This window comes from Pyrus communis, chromosome 14 (assembly GCF_963583255.1).
Source record: "Pyrus communis chromosome 14, drPyrComm1.1, whole genome shotgun sequence".
In the NCBI taxonomy this organism is placed as follows: domain Eukaryota; kingdom Viridiplantae; phylum Streptophyta; class Magnoliopsida; order Rosales; family Rosaceae; genus Pyrus; species Pyrus communis.
In genome coordinates, this window is record NC_084816.1 from 1,928,555 (window position 1) to 1,947,969 (window position 19,415).

The 19,415-nt window shown below is 33.8% G+C and overlaps 1 protein-coding gene across 1 annotated transcript; it reads left to right on the forward strand.

The window, feature by feature from the left end:
• Positions 1-12,851: 12,851 nt before the first annotated feature.
• Positions 12,852-18,947, forward strand: LOC137715042 (oligopeptide transporter 1-like). The gene is made up of 7 exons (XM_068454257.1): positions 12,852-13,282; positions 13,786-14,228; positions 16,438-16,535; positions 16,633-17,205; positions 17,313-17,580; positions 17,748-17,930; positions 18,070-18,947. The coding sequence occupies exons 1-7, from the start codon at positions 13,216-13,218 to the stop codon at positions 18,688-18,690; spliced, it is 2,253 nt and encodes a 750-aa protein (XP_068310358.1). The 5' UTR covers positions 12,852-13,215; the 3' UTR covers positions 18,691-18,947.
• The last annotated feature ends 468 nt before the right edge of the window (positions 18,948-19,415 follow it).

Consider the following 19,415-nt stretch of genomic DNA (forward strand, 5'->3'; position numbering starts at 1 on the left):
TTATAGTTAGAAAATGCTATAAAGATTAAATTTGTAAATAGAAATTTGAAAACTAAATGACATAGAAATTGATGATTGAATTATTACTTAAATTTTGATAAACGTGATCATTTATATTAGTGATATATTATTTAATTTATAAATTAGTCTACTTTAATTTGTAGAGAAAAAAATTCAAATTTGTGTACAAAGCGATGGTCACAATGTTCTGATCAAATGCTCTAACAAACATTTTGCACGTGCAAACTATTTATTTCACTGGGAACAAATTCTTAACTTTTTTTTTTAATTTTTTCTATGAACTGTATTGAAAAACACAAAAATTTGAAGTTTGCCATAACCACATAATTTTAGGCGTAAACACCTGGTCAGCATGAATTTATAACTCATCAAGTCTCTTAAATACGAATCTATAAAATCATTATAGAAATACGTGGAAGGCTTACTTTTAACATTACCGATATTGTTCTTAACTTGATAATTATCACTTATACATCCGTCATATATGAGATTTTATCACAAAAGGCTTGGTATTAGTTGGAGTAAGGTTAGGACATTTAAACTTCTTTTCTCAAAAATACAATCAATGTGTGATATTTCAACACACCCAATTACGTAGGACCTAATTAGTGGATCACACGTGAGAGATCCGTACATCAACTACCATATGGAGCCAACGGGACTCACCCTACATGCGAGACCACAAGACCCACCATTATCGCGCAGGGCCAAAAGGATCCACCCATCATGTGGCAGTACAGTACGGGCCTATTCACTAACTCTGATGCCATGTAAAATTATCATAGAGAAGGGCCGATGCCCACTTTCAATAACACTAATATTGTCCCAAATTTGGTAGTTTCCACCTATACAATCCATCAGATGTGAGGTTTATCACAAAATATTTAAACTTATTTTCGCAAAGATACGGTCATACATCCAACTTAATTAAATAATGTCATGAACTAACTCTTTCTCATTTGTTTTAATAAAATTTTCTCGTATCTTCGAGTTGCATCAAGAAAAGAATATCCAAAATCATTCCCATATTCCCATAATGGGCAAGAATCTTCAACTTTTGAACTGCTAGCAATTTCGAAAGAGATTGGGCACATGGACCGCAGACGTCACTCGTTTTCTCACTTCTATAGAATATTATATTTGTCATGTATGGGTGACCAAGACCCATCGTAATCTCGATATATAAAACACAAAGATTCTTATTCCTTTTTACTCCTTTATTTTTTGGGTTATAATAAATATTAAATAACTTGGATGCTTTGTTTTTTTTTTCTTTGATTCACAATTTTTTCTTTAAAAAAGTATTCAAAAGGGACCAGAACCATCTTTTTAAGAGTTAGGAAAATTCATAGGCATTTCAACATTCTTCTAACTGTCATCATATGATTCACTAATGTCATAAATCGAACCCAAAGCATATTGTGTAAAGTACAAAATTAAAATTCGTTCTCAATTACTAGGCCACCCTCATTGTTGATCCACATGATACTTTTGACTTTTTGGTTTATACGTTATAAAATACCAACCCTCTTCTGTAGGGCTCAAATCCCCAAGTTTAATCTTGTTCTTTAGGATCTGAGAATAAAAAGTAGGATAAATTAGAATTAGATGCCTCATTTTAGATTTTTCTAAATTAAACATCTATTACTTTTCAACTTTTGATTAAAGTGCTTTTATTTTTAATTAAACTGTATATTCCAGGTATATTCTTAATTTAAGTATTTTATAAATTCTTTTAAATCCATTTCTATGTAAAAAAAAATGCACTCAATAATATTCATTAATTTATTGCTATTTTTATGGAATCTCATCCAGTCCTCAATTTAAGGATTCAATTATATCTACTGGGGTTCAAGATTAATTGGATGAAATATAGTTTTTCCAATTTCCAACTCAACATTTTACAGAGATTATAAAAAAACAAGAGTTCGTTTATAATTAAAATTGAGATGTAGGCTAGACTGTCTAATTTCATGCAACTGAAAATAAATTTGAATTGTTTAACAACTACTTATAGTAGAAACGTGAACTAAGAGATTTCACATTTTTATTTAAAATGAGTCCTTATTCCATAAATTAATTATTAAGGGTTGACAAAATATTTTTTAGTGCAATGTTTTAATGTGAAAAGTTATCTTTTTTTTGGGTTACACAACTTACACATAACGTACCATAAGTTTTGTACGTACCAAAATAAGGATAATACAACATACTAATAACTTGGTACGTACTAAATAAAGAATTGCATAACGTACCAAAAGCAATATTTTATAACGTACCAAAATACTAATACGTACCCAGATTAAATTTATATAACGTATCAATAACGTACCAAATGATTGGTACGTTATATTTAATATATGTGCATGTTATATTTCATAATTGTATGTTAATAGGATGTTTATGTGTTTTTAGAATTTAAAACAACAAATTATTTGAATAAGAAAAATTCATTTTGAACGAATTATGATAAGATAAGATAGGATGTTTGTGGTGATTTTAGAATATTTGTGATATTATTTTCTGAACTAGTTGGTTAATTAAATACAATAAAAATCATAATTTTTAATTAAAAATTAGTAGAAGAATGTTTGATCAAAAGTTTAAAAGTTATAGATGTTTGATTAAAAAAATTCAAATTTGAGGCATCTATATCAAAATGCCCCTATTATGTTTTCAAAGGGTTGAAAACGATGAATGAGGATCCTATTCTTTTTGTGAAGATTCTAGAGATTCTCAAATTGTGTTTGTTCATCATACAATTATGCAGTTAGAAATTATTTTAAATACTTTTATTTAAAATTAAACATGAACAATATTTGACGAAAATTAACCGCACGATGTACGATGAATAAACACAATTTGAGAATCCTCGAAATCTTCACAAGAGGATCTCTGAAATCCTCACAAAGAGGATCCAGAGAAAATCCTCATTCGAAAACGATTATTTTCAAATACCTTTCCGTTATCAAATTTCCTCCTCTCTTTTCTTCAATTGTGACGTGAATATAATATAAAGGTTTTTAAAGGGTTGAAAACGTTTATTTTCAAATCCCTTTTAGTTATTTATTTTCCTATCGTGAAGATTAGTCTAGACAGTGAGGGATGGAGTTGACATTTTTGTCTCTTATTAGAGCATATTCAATGGTTTATCGATTAAGGGAAGGGAGGCAAATTGTTTATCCTCCTGTTTGGGTGCCCTTTCAATATCTTCTTATTTTGTGTGATCACGATTAAATCATATCAAAAATTTTTTATTGATTTTTTTATAGAGGTAATAAGACAAAAAGCAATAGGAATATAAAATGGTGACGTGGTTTAACCATGACCGCACAAATAGAAGAGATGGGAAGGGCACCCAAACAGGAGGGCAGACAATCTACCTCCTAAGGGAAGTTGCGAGTATAGTCCGGCCACATGTCGTTTCACTCATTTTTTTCCCTAGACTAGGATTCTCTCTCCTCTTTTCCCCCTTTTCCCTCCCCTCCTAATTGAACGGTCACGAATAAGTCACGTCAATATCTTATATTAATTTTGGCCAAATCGGATAAATGATCCATGTGGTCATAAGGTATTCGGAAGATAGTCCATGTGCTAAAAAAACTCGGATTTAAATAGGGATGGGCAAATACCCATTGGTTATGAGTAACTGCGGATATCCGCTCATTTAAATTTGACAGGACTTCCATAGCACAAGTACATCATTATCCTCATGTCTAATATCAATGATACAAAAATATATGTAACTTATTGTTCAGCCACAATGCATTCAATGACAATATACTCGTATCAAATAAATGTTGTTAATATTCAATAACTTATTATTATTATTATTATTAGTACTGACTATTTGGTGAGGGTGAAATTTGGCGTAATAGAAACGTTACTTCTTTGTGATTGAAAGGTTACGAGTTCGAGTTGTGGAACAATTTTTTTATAAAATAAGAGTAAATTTGTGTACAATAAATGTTCTTCTTTTCAATCTTAGCAAAGCGGGAAGCATTGTAATCTTAATGTAGCCTTTTATTGACTGCTAAGTAACAGTTGCACATTTGGATTGAAAAAAAAAAAAAAGAGAGGAAATAAATGGTCCTAGGTCTGGCATATGGTCAACTAGTCCAATAATGGTATGACGAGAAATAAATAAGGGAAAACTTGATATAAGTGTCACATCTCGGTCCGGGGGGACCACTTTCCGGGCTTGCTCCACCACCGTAGCACGATATGGTCCGCTTTGGGCCCCGACCACGCCCTCACGGTTTTGTTTCTGAGAACTCACACGAGAACTTCCCAATGGGTCACCCATCCTGGGAGTGCTCTCGCACGCTACTCGCTTAACTTCGGAGTTTCCATGGAACCCGAAGACAGTGAGCTCCCAAAAGGTCTCGTGCTAGGTAGGGATGAGAATATACATTTAAGGATCACTCCCCTGGACGATGTGGGATGTCACAATCTAACCCCCCTTAGGGGCCCGACGTCCTCGTCGGCACATACGCGACCAGGGTTAGGCTTTGATACCAAATTGTCACATCCCGGCCCGGGGTGGACCACTTCCCGGGCTCGCTCCACCACCGTAGCACGATATTGTCCGCTTTGGGCCCGGACCACGCCCTCACGGTTTTGTTTCTGGGAACTCAGACGAGAACTTCCCAATGGGTCACCCATCCTGAGAGTGCTCTCGCACGCTACTCGCTTAACTTCGGAGTTCCCATGGCACCCAAAGCCAGTGAGCTCCCAAAAGGTCTCGTGCTAGGTAGGGATGAGAATATACATTTAAGGATCACTCCCCTGAACGATGTGGGATGTCACAATAAGTCCAATTTTTTTAGCCAATAGTAGGAATAGTCCAATTTATTAAAATAAGTCCAATTCCTTAAATTTAATTATTTTATTATCAATAATTATCTATTCAATGATAAGATTTATTATAAAAATCAAATTTCTTCCTAATTATCTCTTTGATTATTTCTTTTTATTTTTATTTTTTGTTATGTTTTGTTCTTCCTCTTGCTTTAAACCCCATTTATAGATTTTATTTTTAATTTTTATAATCAACCTATATCACAGGTTAATTTATTTTTATGTATTTATATGACAGATTCTTTTTTATAATCAACGTGCCACAAATTCATGTGTCTTGCTTATATGTATATTATGTTTTTTCCTACCTTTTAGTTAGGTTTCATATCTTGGTTATAGGTATAATATATATTCATATATTTGTTACTTGAGTTAAGGTACAATGTTTTGTAGATAATTTATGTTAGTATATTAGTTTGTTTTTGTTGTAAGATATTAATTAGATTTTTTTGGAGTTGAAAAATGCATAATATTAGAAGATTTTAATTGATTTTTAATATTTAAAAAAAATGAAATGAGTATAAAAGAAATAAAAACATGTAATTAGATAATTGGATTCACTCCTAAAAACCATCTATGTTTTTGGACCTAGATCTAAAAGCCCCAATAAATAATCGAGGATAATGAAAAGGAGAATTTTAACGACAAGCTTCTGGTATTATTTACTTTAACGAAAAATCATATTTTTTACGTTAAAAAGTCAATCCTGGTATTATTCACTCTACCCTTTATTTTGTCCTTATCGTTAAAACTCAAAAATATCAAGTTATTTTTATTAATTTTCCTAATGAAAACCCTTAAGTTATACAGCTCGTCTAACAATGTAAGTATAGTAGTCAAATTCATATTCATAAAATAGAACACTCACCTCACACATCCTCTACCACTAAAATATAAAATTCATGAATAAAACATTTGATTTTACAACTTTATAAGTGGGGTCCGAAAGTTGTAGATGAGATTAAAAGGGACAATTTTAATTTAATTTACAACACATGGTAACTTTTCTAATGTATTTTGATGTCGAGTACAAGAAGATGAACATGCTATCTTGATCAATCGATTCAATTCACACGTATTATGTTTTATGAATGTTTAAAAATTGTTGTCAGGGATGGCTCTTAGTTTAAGAAGCATGCATCAAGTGGGAAAAAAAATGAATTGCATCAAGAACATGGTGGAGTTTTATCAATTTTCCTTCATGCATTAATTTTTCAGATTAGAGTTGATGAACAATCTAATACAATTTAATTATTGTTTAATGTCTCGATATGGTCCCTAGGTATAGTTATATAATTTTCAACTTGCTAGTAAGTGTATGAGATCTTAAACTTAACTTTCATAAATGTCAAATTCGATATTAAAGTTGTGTGAAGTTAATCCAACTCCACTATTATATTATATGAAAATGAGACGTTTTAAAGTGACATGGTTAGGGCTCATGGTCATGGGCCCTTGTTCTAAAGGTCTGAAGTCAATTGTTGTCCTAGATGAATAATGCCAAGAAAGGGTGAACAACTCCAAGGGTTGACTATACTATCTACATTTCGATCTCCATTTAACTTGTACTTGATTTAGGGCTTTTGCAAAGTCATGTATATGCGACTATCTAGTGTGAACTAAGTGTGAATTTATTTCTTTTTACAATAGGACGTTATAGTTAGAGAATGCTACGAAGATTAAATTTGTAAATAAAATTTTGAAAACTAAATAACATAGAAGTTAATGATTGAATTATTACTTAAGTTTTAATAAACATGCTCATTTCTATTAGTGACACATTATTTAGTTTACAAATTAATCTACTTTAATTTATGGAAAAAGATTCAAATTCATGTACAAAGCGATGATCACAATGTCCTGATCAAATGCTCTAACAAACATTTTGCACATGCAAACTATTTATTTCACGGGGAACAAATTCTTAACTTTTTTTTCCTTTTTTTTTTTTTCTATGAACTATATTGAAAAACACAAAAATTTAAAGTTTGTCATAACCACATAATTTTAGACGTAAACACCTGGTCAGCATGCATTTATAACTCATCAACTTTCTTAAATACGAATCTGTAAAATCATCATAGAGATAGGTCATTGTTCCCAACTTGGTAATTACCACTTGTACATCTGTCAGGTATGAGATTTTATCATAAAAGGCTTGGTATTAGTTGGAGTGAGGTTAGGACATTTAAACTTCTTTTCTCAAAAGACACAGTCAATGTGTGATATTTCAACACACCCACTTACGTGGGACCTAATTAGTGGGTCACACGTGAGAGATCCATATATCAACTACCATATAGAGCCAACGAGATTCACCCTACATGCGAGACCACAAGACCCACCATTATCGTGTGGGGCTAAGGGAATTCACCCATCACATGGCAGTACAGTACAAGCCCACTCTCTGACTTTGATACCATGTAAAATTATCATAGAGAGGGGCCGACGCCCACTTTCAACAACACCGATATTCTCCCCAATTTGGTAGTTACCACCTACACAATCCGTCAGGTGTGAGGTTTATCACAAAATGCTTCGATATTAGTTGAAGTGAAGTTTAAGATGTTTAAACTTATTTTCTCAAAGATACGGTGATATATCCGACTTAATTAAATAATGTCATGAACAAACTCTTTCTCATTTGTTTTAATAAAATTTTCTCGTATCTTTAATTTGCATAAAAAAAAGAAGAGGGGAACTTTAACGAAAAACTCCTGGTACTGTTTACTTTAACAAAAAATCATATTTTTACACTAAAAAATCAATACTGGTACTATTCACTTTACCATTTATTTTGTTATTATCGTTAAAACTCAAAATTTTCAAGCATTTTTCATTAATTTTTGTAAAGAATATCCAAAATCATTCCCATATTCCCATCATGGCCAAGAATGTTCGACTTTTGAATTGTTAGCAATTTCGAAAGAGATTGGGCACATGGACCGCTGACATCACTCGTTTTCTCAATTCTGTAGAATATCATATTTGTCATGCATGGATGACCAAGACCCATCGTAATCTCGATATATAAAACACAAAGATTCTTTTTCCTTTTTGCTCCTTTATTTTTTGGGTTATAATAAATATTAAATAACTTGGATGCTTTGTTTTTTTTTTTCTTTGGTCCACAATTTTTTCTTTAAAAAAGGATTCAAAAGGGACCAGAACCATCTTTTTAAGAGTTAGAAAAGTTTATAGGCATTTCAACATTCTTTTAACTATCATTATGTGATTCACTAACGTTATAAATCTAATCCAAAATATATTGTGTGAAGTAAAAAGTTAAAATTCGTTCCTAATTAATAAGCCATCTTTATTGTTGATTCACATGTTACTTTTGACTTTTTTGTTTATACCTTATAAAATACCAACCCTCCTCTGTAGGGCTCAAATCCCCAAGTTTTAATCTTGTTCTTTAGGATCTAAGAATAAAAAATAATATAGAGGTTTTCAATGGGTTGAAAACGATGAATGAGGATCCTATCCTTTTTGTGAAGATTCTAGAAATTCTTAAATTGTGTATGTTTATTGTGCATTATGCGATCATAAATTATTTTAAATACTTTTATTTAAAATTAAACATGAACAGTACTTGACGAAAATTAACCGCACGATGTACTATAAATGAACACGATTTGAGAATCTTCACAAGAGGATTTCCGAAATCCTCACAAAGAGAATCCAAAGAGGATCCTCAATCGAAAACGATTATTTTCAAATCCCCTTCCGTTATTAAATTTCCTCCTCTCTTTTCTTCAATTGTGTCGTGAATATAATATAAAGGTTTTTAAAGGGTTGAAAACGTTTATTTTCAAATCCCTTTCCGTTATTTATTTTCCTGTCGTGCAGATTAGTCTAGACAATGAGGGATGGAGTTGACATTTTTGTCTCTTATTAGAGCATCTTCAATGGTCCAAAGCAAAAATAGGAAATTAGAGTTTATTAGAAGTTTCCATTTTGGCACAGCAGAAGTTATAGGTTAAGGGAAGTTGCGAGTATAGTCCGGCCAGATGTCATTTTTTTTTTTTTTCTGGAGTAGGATTATCTCCCATCTTTTTTTCCCTCCCATTCCCTTCCCTCCTAATTGAACGGTCATGGTTAAGCCACGTGAACATCTTGTATTAATTTTTTATAGCAAGAGAAAGATAAAATAAGAGAATGTGAGAGGAGTGGATAGAAGGGAATTGAAAGAGGAGAGGAGAAAATCCTAGTCCTTCCCCACCCATTGTTGCATGACAATAACAAAAGAGCGCTAAAAATAGTCACAGTTTCACGCTTACGTACACTCATACACTTGAAGATGCTTAATTCGTTTGTTTGTATCTAGTATTATGTACTTCTACACTACTTGTTATTACAGTTTAGTTGTATTCCTCTTCACTTGTAAGTGAGAGTTCTTAGGTTTGATTCTCGTTAGTGTAGTAATATCTTTTATTCAAAAACCGAACTTCGCCGCTCGACCTTCTAAGAGATCGACCTCTAGTAAATTTGGCTTGAAGTCGTGATGCCACCGCTGCCTATGGGGATTGGGACATCTTATTAAAGTCTATGGCGCCCAACTGGGCATTAGTGAAGCTTTCTTCTATGAATTGGTTTAGCGTGAATAGGTAAGAAGCTTGCTTCAAGTGGACCACTTCTCGCTCTTAGCCCTTCTCGGCGAATGTGAATTATCTAGTTTTGGTTCGAGCATGCCTGAAGTCAAGGGCTTGCTTGAGGGCATTAAGCTCCCACCCACTTCCATGAGATGGTCAAACAAATTATGTACTTCTACAAGTGAGGAATCACGTTGTTTAGTCAAATTTGGATGGTATGTATTTGTTTTTTCTTTTGCTTACAACCAAATTTAGATGGTTGTGTACCGCAAAAACTACGTTCAAAACTTAGACCAAACCCTTTTATAAGGCATAATGTCACCCCGGCCCGGGCCCCCATCACATCTAGGGCTCGACTCCACTGTAGCACGATATTGTCCGCTTTGGACCCCGACCACGCCCTCACGGTTTTGTTTCTGGGAACTCATGCGAGAACTTCCCAATGGGTCACCCATCCTGGGAATGCTCTCGCCCCGAACTCGCTCAATTTCGGAGTTCTTATGGAACCCAAAGCCAATGAGTTCCCAAAAGGCCTCGTGCTAGGTAAATATGGGAATATACATATAAAGCTTATATGATCCACTCCCTTAGGCGATGTGGGATGTTACACATAAACTAAAGAAATTAACAATAAAAGATAAAAAGAAAGAAAGAAATAGGATGTATACATAAATAAGAAGCGGATCTGTGACATTATTTTTTTACACAACTTTTGACACAAGTGTTTGTGAGTCTCACTGCGAAATGTATTTTAATGATCTAACCCGTTAATCTTTAAGATTTTTCCTCAAAGGTCATATCTACCAAAAATCACCAAAATCTAAAATCATATGACTGTTAGATAAGGGTTTAGGGTTTCTAAGAGTTTAGGTTTTTTTATATAACCGTATTCGTTTATTTTCTTCATTACAAATGAATGTCTTAATGGTTTTAGATTTATCTAATTTTTTATAAGGATGATCTATAAATAATGTTATGAAAGATAGACAGTTTGAACTGTTAAAATACATTAGAGAATAAGTCTTATAAAAACTCTTTGTTAAAAGTTGTGTAAAAAACATATCATGGATCCGTCCCAATAAATAATGCAGAAATATATTCTTATCTGATTTACGAAGATAGAAAATTGGCGTGGTATGTGAAGGACGGGCTCTAGCCAAGTTGCGACGAGGGAATGTTTCTTTCAATCCAAACCTTGAAAGTCCAAATGGCACCAAGGGGTATGGTAAAGATTCCATCCGGATTCAAATTGTGGGGATTCTAAAGATCTTCACATATCAATCATTCATCATGTGTCGTATGGTCAGAAATTATTTGACCTTTTTTATATTTAAAATTAAACACAAATAGTACCTGACGAAAACTGGCTGCACGATATACGATGGGCATGTTATTTTTCAAATTATAGTCCTTTTAATTTAGGGAGTTTTAACGAAAAGCCCACGGTACTGTTCACTTTAATGAAAAACCACAATTTTACACTAAAAAGTCAATTCTGGTACTATTCACTTTATCCTTTATTTTGTCCTTATCGTTAAAACTCAAAGTTTTCAAGCATTTTTCATTAGTTTTCCTTTTAATTTATCTTGTTGATGGTGACCATCATGGCAGATTGGTAAATATAAATTTGAATAGTTGTTACTTAATACTACGGTATAATGATATTATTCTTCATTAATAAATGAAAAGTTTTATATTCAAATCTCGTAAATGACGAGTTTAATAATAATAATAATAATAATAATAATCTAATGACCAACCTTAACACTGAGTTAGGCTTGTTTGAAATTATTTTTATAGGAAATGCTTTGGTTAGAAGTGTTTTGTTGGAAGAATGCCGATTGCATGTAAAAAAATTAAGTTCTGTATGTAAAACACACTTCGAAGTGCTTTCGAAAGAAAGTTTTAGGTGCTTCATTAGAAACCGTTTATATGACTCATAAGACCTTTTAAGTATTTTTGTAAAACGCAATTAACCACTCATTAAGTTGTCAGACAACAGTTTTAATCCGTCTACTTTTAAACATGTCCTTGGTGAATACGCATCATTCATAAAATTTACACTCCAGATCCTGAAATTTGGAAGTCAATATACTAAATAGTTCTTTACTCTAATTAATACTATAAAACCAAGTTAAAGTGGTATTATATTTAATGTCTTTCTAGATAAAGTATCACAATGCCCCTTCCCTTCCCATGTGTGATGGAATCATGGGCAAGAAAGCTTCCACGTTTTAATATTCACACCTCACATTTCAATTCTCCAACTATAGTAACCCTAATTATTATTTGTTTAACACCACGGGATGATTTAATAATTGGAAACAAATTTCAGACATGTATTTTACACAACATGTTATACATTCGATTTTTAGCACTAATGAATTATATGGCAGTGATCAGAGAAGGTTCAAATGACTTTGTGAGTCTTCATTACCCTAAAAAAAGTAAACTGTTACGACTAAATCACGGGCTAACCTTTTAAAACATTATTATTTGCCATCTTCCAAACTATTGACTTACATCACTTGAGTTGGAAGTTATAGCAGCTCTCAATTAGTCCCATAATAATTTCAATTTTCCAACCACCTCTGATTTTAATTTTTCCTTTTTTATTACACTTAGCTGTCATCCCCCAAGATTGGAGTCCATATCTACCACTCACTGTCAGCACACAAGCCTCCTCCGCTGTCCACATACTATCTTATCTTCCACATGAATTATTTTTTGACGAAATCAGTAGTTTTCATTGTAGACAGATCCAACATCCTAAAATTCATTTATTTTCAACTCTTTATGAAGAACAAATTTTTTAGCGTGACAGTTACACTATAACATGAGACTAGTATTCAGTAAGATTGTCGCATTACGAAACAAAGGTTCGAGACCATAAGTCACTGGGTGGTGAGACCTGATACAGGGGTGTGACGTATTTTTTGTTTGTGCAGGCAGTCGGGTGAGGCATGGTTCAAATGTTTGTATTGAAAGTTTTTCTTGAGAGCAAAAGGAGGATTGACATCGAGATTTCTTCTAACATTGTATTACCAATTTACGTAACATAAAATAAGTGGACAATAACTTTAATACTTCACAAAAGTATAAGATAAATATATATATATATATATATATATATAACATTAATAAATAAATAATTTATTATAACTGAGCTAATATCACTTACACTGAAAATTTCTTCTCTTTTGGGTTATAAGTAGTTTGTATTAATCTTTGGGGGTAAAGACAAGTTGTCCTTTTCTTCATTTTCTCGTCCCCTCATCTCCTGCACAGTGCACATGAAGATTTGTCCAAGATTCCTGCTTACCCACGAACATATTTTAGAATCCTTAAAAAAATCCACAGTATGCAACTCCATTTTACAAGTCAAATTACTCATGGTATAAGCACACAATAACCATCATCAAATTACATAAATCCAAAAAGAAGGGGAGGTTGTGTATTTGTCCCTTAGCTAAGCTACTAGTAGTACTACCGCATCACACACCAGGGAGCTGAGGGCAAAAGAAAAGTAAAAAACTGGTTTCTTGAAAAAGAAACTACCGGCATTGCTTTATTTCTAGGCACCCCATTTCAAGCTTGTGAACCGCAAAATTTGACTAAACAAAGAAGAAGGTTTGCATCTCTATAAAATTGGTTATGTGGGTTTGCAGCCATTGAGGGGTTTGCAAGGAGAGAGAGAGAGAGAGAGAGAGAGAGAGGGAGGGATAGGAGACAGAGAGAGATGGGTAGTTATGTAGAGGATGGAGTTCCTCGTGAAGCAAGGCAGCAATCAAATGTTGATGTAATTGGTAAGTCCCTCTAGTCTAAGCCAGTAGTAATTAATCTCTCTCTGTTTTATTAATCTCAATATGTTTATGCAAAACTGGAAAATGGCAAAGATTAAAAAAGATTTCATGGAGTAGTGTATTTTTTTCATGTTTTGATGTATAAATATGCATTTTATATGTAAAAAATCTATATACAATTGCCAAAGATGTGTTCTTGAACAGATGTCAAAGAGAGAGGATTGAGAGCCATGAAATTTTAATCAGTCTAAAACAAAAGATTCTACCTTTCGAATCTCTCTGTTTTATTAATCTCAACATGTTTATGCAGAACTGGTAATGTCAAAGCTGGATCAAGATTTGATAGAATTATGAACTTTCCAAGTTTTGATGTATTCTTCACTTTTTTGAAATGTTTCTTAAGTTTAAAGAAATAGGATTTATTTATTTTTAGCAAATCTTCTAAGAACAAGAGGTTCTTGCAAATTTTAATTTGCAATGTGGCCAATTTTTTGTTGATGCATCAGATGATGAAGTGAATGACAACCCAATAGAGCAAGTGAGGCTAACAGTTCCAATAACCGATGACCCTTCACAGCCGACCTTGACGTTTCGAACATGGGTTCTTGGGATCATTTCATGCTCTGTTCTTGCTTTTGTCAACCAGTTTTTTGGGTACCGCCAGAATCAACTCTACGTTTCTTCAGTCTCTGCGCAAATTCTTGTACTACCTGTGGGGAAGCTGATGGCTGCTACCCTTCCGCAGAAACCAATCCGGTTCCCGTTTACAAATTGGTCTTTTTCGCTAAATCCGGGGCCTTTCAACTTGAAAGAACATGTGCTGATCACCATCTTCGCCAACTCTGGATCGAACAGCGTTTACGCTGTTAGCATCATCACGATTGTCATGGCTTTCTACAACAGAAAATTGCATCCTGCAGCTGCCTTCTTGTTAGCACAAACCACTCAGGTAAATTTAGACACCAATTGCTAATTTGTGAGTTGTGACCATTGTTCTAAAAATCTCGCCTAGATCCCGTTTAGGCACTAGGCGGTTGGCGGCTGACCATCATATGATTAATCCCTAAGCGTTTGAAAATTAAGAAATGGCGCTTAGGCCTACTTAGGCTCCCGCCTAGCTCGCCTAGACCCTCTTAGGTCGTGACTCTCACTTAGACAGAATATGGATAACTTCTATTTTGCATTATGTTATAATACTTTATAATCTATATGTTATTCTATCATGCAATTTATGTATCTCAATGTAATTATGTATTTTTTAAGTATAAGCTGCCACATATTTATATGATATCTAATAAATGAGAAATTTTATTTAACCTCATCTAACATTTTTCTACGCCCAACTTAAATTTTAAATGTTAATTGTTTATTTTACCCTATTGCATAATTACTATTCAGTACAAAATGAAATTAATAATAAAAATCAAATTTATCAATAGACCCACATACTATAATTAAACCCTATCATCACCTTTTGTTTATCCTACGTTTAAATAGACTAAAACCCTAACAAATCTGATAGAGAAAAACAAGTTTTTCTATTGATGGATGGTGATTTTGAAGTTTTTAATTCTCCAACTAAGTTATGACTCAATTTATGGATATTTTGTTTGTTTGCTTCTTCTTTGGATTAAAATTTTCATACTTTTTATATTATATTGTATTTGTTTTTCTCTGCCGTCTGTATGCGCCCCAAAACACCAGTGCAAGGACTTTTGATTAGTACTGCAAAGACATAAAACTTGATTCTTGGTGCAAATAAAGATTGCTCAACCTTAACCACGAACTAGTGGGTGGCATGTCTTGCACCCTTTTTATTCGAGATAGCTCCAATTTGTTTATTTGTTTATTTGTTTATTAACATAGCAGCAAAACACCCAACCCTATGTCACTTCAAAGTTTCTTAAAAAGAACATAAAAAGGCTCTATTTAAAAATGACTGAACAGGAGCTTGCATAACATTCTCTTGGCAAATTCAAGTCTATGGAATGATCTCTTGGATCCCAAGTCCATGGATGGGTTGTGGTAGCAAAAAGAAAAAAAGCAGCCATGGAAATGCTAATCCTATACGGCATATGCAATTATAGAGGGGCAAATGACGCCTCTTTTAAAAAGAAAAACATTTAATTAGAGATGTTATTTTATAAAGGGAATGGGTGTAAAGATACTTTTACATTTTGAATTGGGTTTGAGAGAGTAGTTTAGGTAATAAATTTGGGTTTAAAGAGATATTAATTCTTTAATAAAAAAAAGGGGAAACTTGCTATAAGTCCAATTTTTTTAGTCAATAGTAGGAATAGTCTAATTTTTTAAAATAAGTCCAATTCCTTAAATTTAATTATTTAATTATCAATAATTATCTATTCAATGATAAGATTTATTATAAAAATCAAATTTCTTCCTAATTATCTCTTTGATTATTTCCTTTTATTTTTATTTTTTTATTATTTCTTGTTCTTCCTCCTGCTTTAAACCCCATTTATAGATTTTATTTTTAATTTTTATAATCAACCTATATCACATGTTAATTATTTTTATGTATCTATATGACAGATTCTTTTTTATAATCAACATGTCACAAATTAATGTGTCTTGCTTGTAGGTATATTATGTTTTTTCCTACCTTTTAGTTAGGTTTCATATCTCGCTTACAGGTATAATATATATTCATATATTTGTTACTTGAGTTAAGGTAGAATGTTTTGTAGGTAATTTATGTTAGTATATTATTTTTTGTTGTTGTAAGATATTAATTAGATTTTTTTGGAGTTGAAAAATGCATAATATTAGAAGATTTTTAATTGATTTTTAATATTTAAAAAAATATAAAATGAGTATAAAAGAAATAAAAACATGTAATTAGATAATTGAACTCTCTCCTAAAAACCATCTATGTTTTTGGACCTAGATCTAAAAGCCCCATAAAAAAACAATATGGGTGAATAGAGTAAGTTGAGTGTAAAAAGATGTTAGATGAGTTCAAATAAAAATTCCCATAATAAGTTTACTTAATTCCGTCTATAAGCGCTTAGTCCCTAGTCCAACGCCCGACTGGTGACTAACTTCTTTTTGAACCTAGGTTGTGACTACTGTTGTTTGATAAATGTGCAAGTTTTCGTGTTGTGAAATTCATGTGTTCAGAATGTGAAAACCTTCAGATGCTTGGGTATGGATGGGCTGGCATTTTCAGAAAATACCTTGTTGACTCTCCTTACATGTGGTGGCCTTCAAATCTTGTTCAAGTCTCTCTTTTCAGGTATTTTTATTGATTTTTTTTTTTTTTCACTTGAAAACGAATAGCATTTCTTCAATTTTCTGTAAATAATGGAAGAATTTAATGATTTGAATGGCAGGGCATTGCACGAAAAGGAGAAGAGGCCGAAGGGAGGCCGGACTAGGCTGCAGTTCTTCTTCATGGTTTTCATCTGCAGCTTTGCTTACTACATTGTTCCGAGTTTTCTTTTCCCCTCCATTTCCGCTTTCTCCTTTGTTTGCTGGATATGGAAGGACTCCATCACCGCTCAACAGATTGGTTCCGGCATGCATGGGCTTGGCATTGGCTCATTCGGCTTTGATTGGTCTACTGTTGCCGGTTTCTTAGGCAGCCCTTTAGCCACTCCTGGATTTGCGATCATTAACATCTTAATTGGTTTTGTATTGATTGTTTATGTTGTCACCCCCATTGCCTACTGGAACAACGCATACGAAGCTCAAAAATTTCCAATCTTTACGTCACACACTTACGATTCCAGTGGCCAGATCTATAACATTTCCAGAGTTCTAGATCAGAAAAATTTCGATATTAACATGGTAGGGTATAACGGTTACAGTAAACTCTATCTCAGCACCTTCTTTGCCTTCACTTATGGGCTGAGCTTTGCCACTCTGACGGCTACTATTTCGCACGTTGCTCTCTTCCACGGAAGGTAATTAAGTAGATTTCGACACTAGTTTTAAACTCAACTGAACAAATATTTCTTTGCATCTAAACTTGAACATTTTTTTTTTTCATGTGACATGTATACATGAACAGAACGATTTGGAAGATGTGGAAAAAGACAACTAGTGCAGTGAAAGATCAAATCGGTGACATCCATACCCGACTGATGAAGAAGAACTATGATTCAGTGCCTCAATGGTGGTTTCAAATCATCCTTGTTTCTATGGTTGCTCTTGCTGTCTTTAGTTGTGAAGGTTTCGGAAAACAGCTCCAACTTCCATGGTGGGGAGTTTTAATGGCTTGCGGCATTGCCCTATTTTTCACCTTACCTATCGGCATTATTCAAGCCACAACAAACCAGGTACGTCCATAACACACGGACAAATCATTTGTATGCATCAAACAGAAGAAGAAAATGTTAATTATGAACGATATAATCAGAGTGCACCACATACCTTTGTTGCACATTTTCTTCGAAGCGTGTCATATTAAGTTCTGATTTATCATTTGATTATGTTTGTTCTGCAGCAACCGGGGCTTAATGTGATCACAGAGCTAATTATCGGGTACATTTATCCCGGGAGGCCTCTTGCTAATGTGGCTTTCAAGACCTATGGATATATCAGCATGTCACAGGCACTCATGTTTCTTAGTGACTTCAAATTAGGCCACTATATGAAGATCCCTCCTAAGTCCATGTTTGTTGTGCAGGTAATTTAATTACGTTTATCGCATTAACTAACAGTTGGTTTGATAACCATTTCAGTTTTCAGCTCTCAAACGGGCTCTAATTGTTCATATTTGTGACATAATTACTTGTACCTATTTTCCCCCTTATCTGCTTCTTCAGTTAGTTGGAACGCTAGTAGCTTCAAGTGTCTACTTTGGCACATCGTGGTGGCTTCTCACAAGCATCGAGTACATCTGCGATCCATCGAAGCTGCCAGAGGGAAGTCCGTGGACATGCCCTGGTGACGATGTGTTCTACAATGCTTCGATCATATGGGGGGTCATAGGCCCACTCAGGATGTTCGGCAGCAAAGGTGTCTACCCGGAAATGAACTGGTTCTTCCTCATTGGCTTGCTTGCACCCGTTCCGATTTGGTTCCTCTCCAAAAAGTTCCCCAACCAGAAGTGGATTAAGCTCATAAACATGCCGATCATTCTGGGGGCAACGGGAAACATGCCGCCTGCTAGGGCTGTGAACTATTTGACATGGATTTCAGTTGGGATTTTCTTCAACTTCTACGTGTACCGAAAGTACAAGGGGTGGTGGGCTAGACATAACTACATTCTATCTGCTGCTTTGGATGCTGGTGTGGCATTCACAGCTGTTCTTCTGTATTTCACCCTTCAATCCAAGGATATAACGGGGCCCAGTTGGTGGGGTCTCAAAGCGGATGACCATTGTCCGCTGGCAACGTGCCCCACGGCGTCAAGTGTAGTTGCCAAAGACTGTCCGGTTCGCTAAGATATGATTCGGAAATCAAAACCCTAAACCCTAAATGTGTGACAATGTAATATTGCAAAACCATATATAGGCCAGTTCTGGCAGATTGGCAAAGAAAGATATGAATCTGTATAGTTAATTGAACAAATTTGGTTTTAGTTTTCATAATTTGAAACTAGTGAATGTATATTTAATTCTGAATAAGCAGCATGTAACAAGTACTGGATAGTGTGACAACATAACATTATTAAATACGAACCAACCAAATAATGAGCTAGCAACTCAAATGGTCAGTAGTATTCACAACCAAACTCAAGGTCTAGTGTTTGGTTTCCCTCTCTCCAGATCAATACATGGGACATTTTATTATGCATAGTACTTAAGAAATATACATGATGATGTTATTAATGCCAAGTTTACATTATGTCAAGACTTTTCCGGTCAGATGCATATAAGAATTTTTCAACGTTACATTTGTTTTCCAAATTTAGATTTTTGTGTCTTTGACCAATACCTTCATTACAAATTGAGAGTTTAGGCTGAACCAGATTTTAGGCCTAAAAAACGGTTTGTTTTTTAAAGAGCGTTGCTATTTGGACCACAATTTTTTCTCACCACTATCTCCGCTGGTCAGATCTCGAATAGAAGAAGTGACACCAATTGCACTAAGTGATTCTCTAACTCTATAAAAGCTCATCAACAAGATGATCAGTAAATGTACTTCAAATAATTTGATTCTTGGAAAA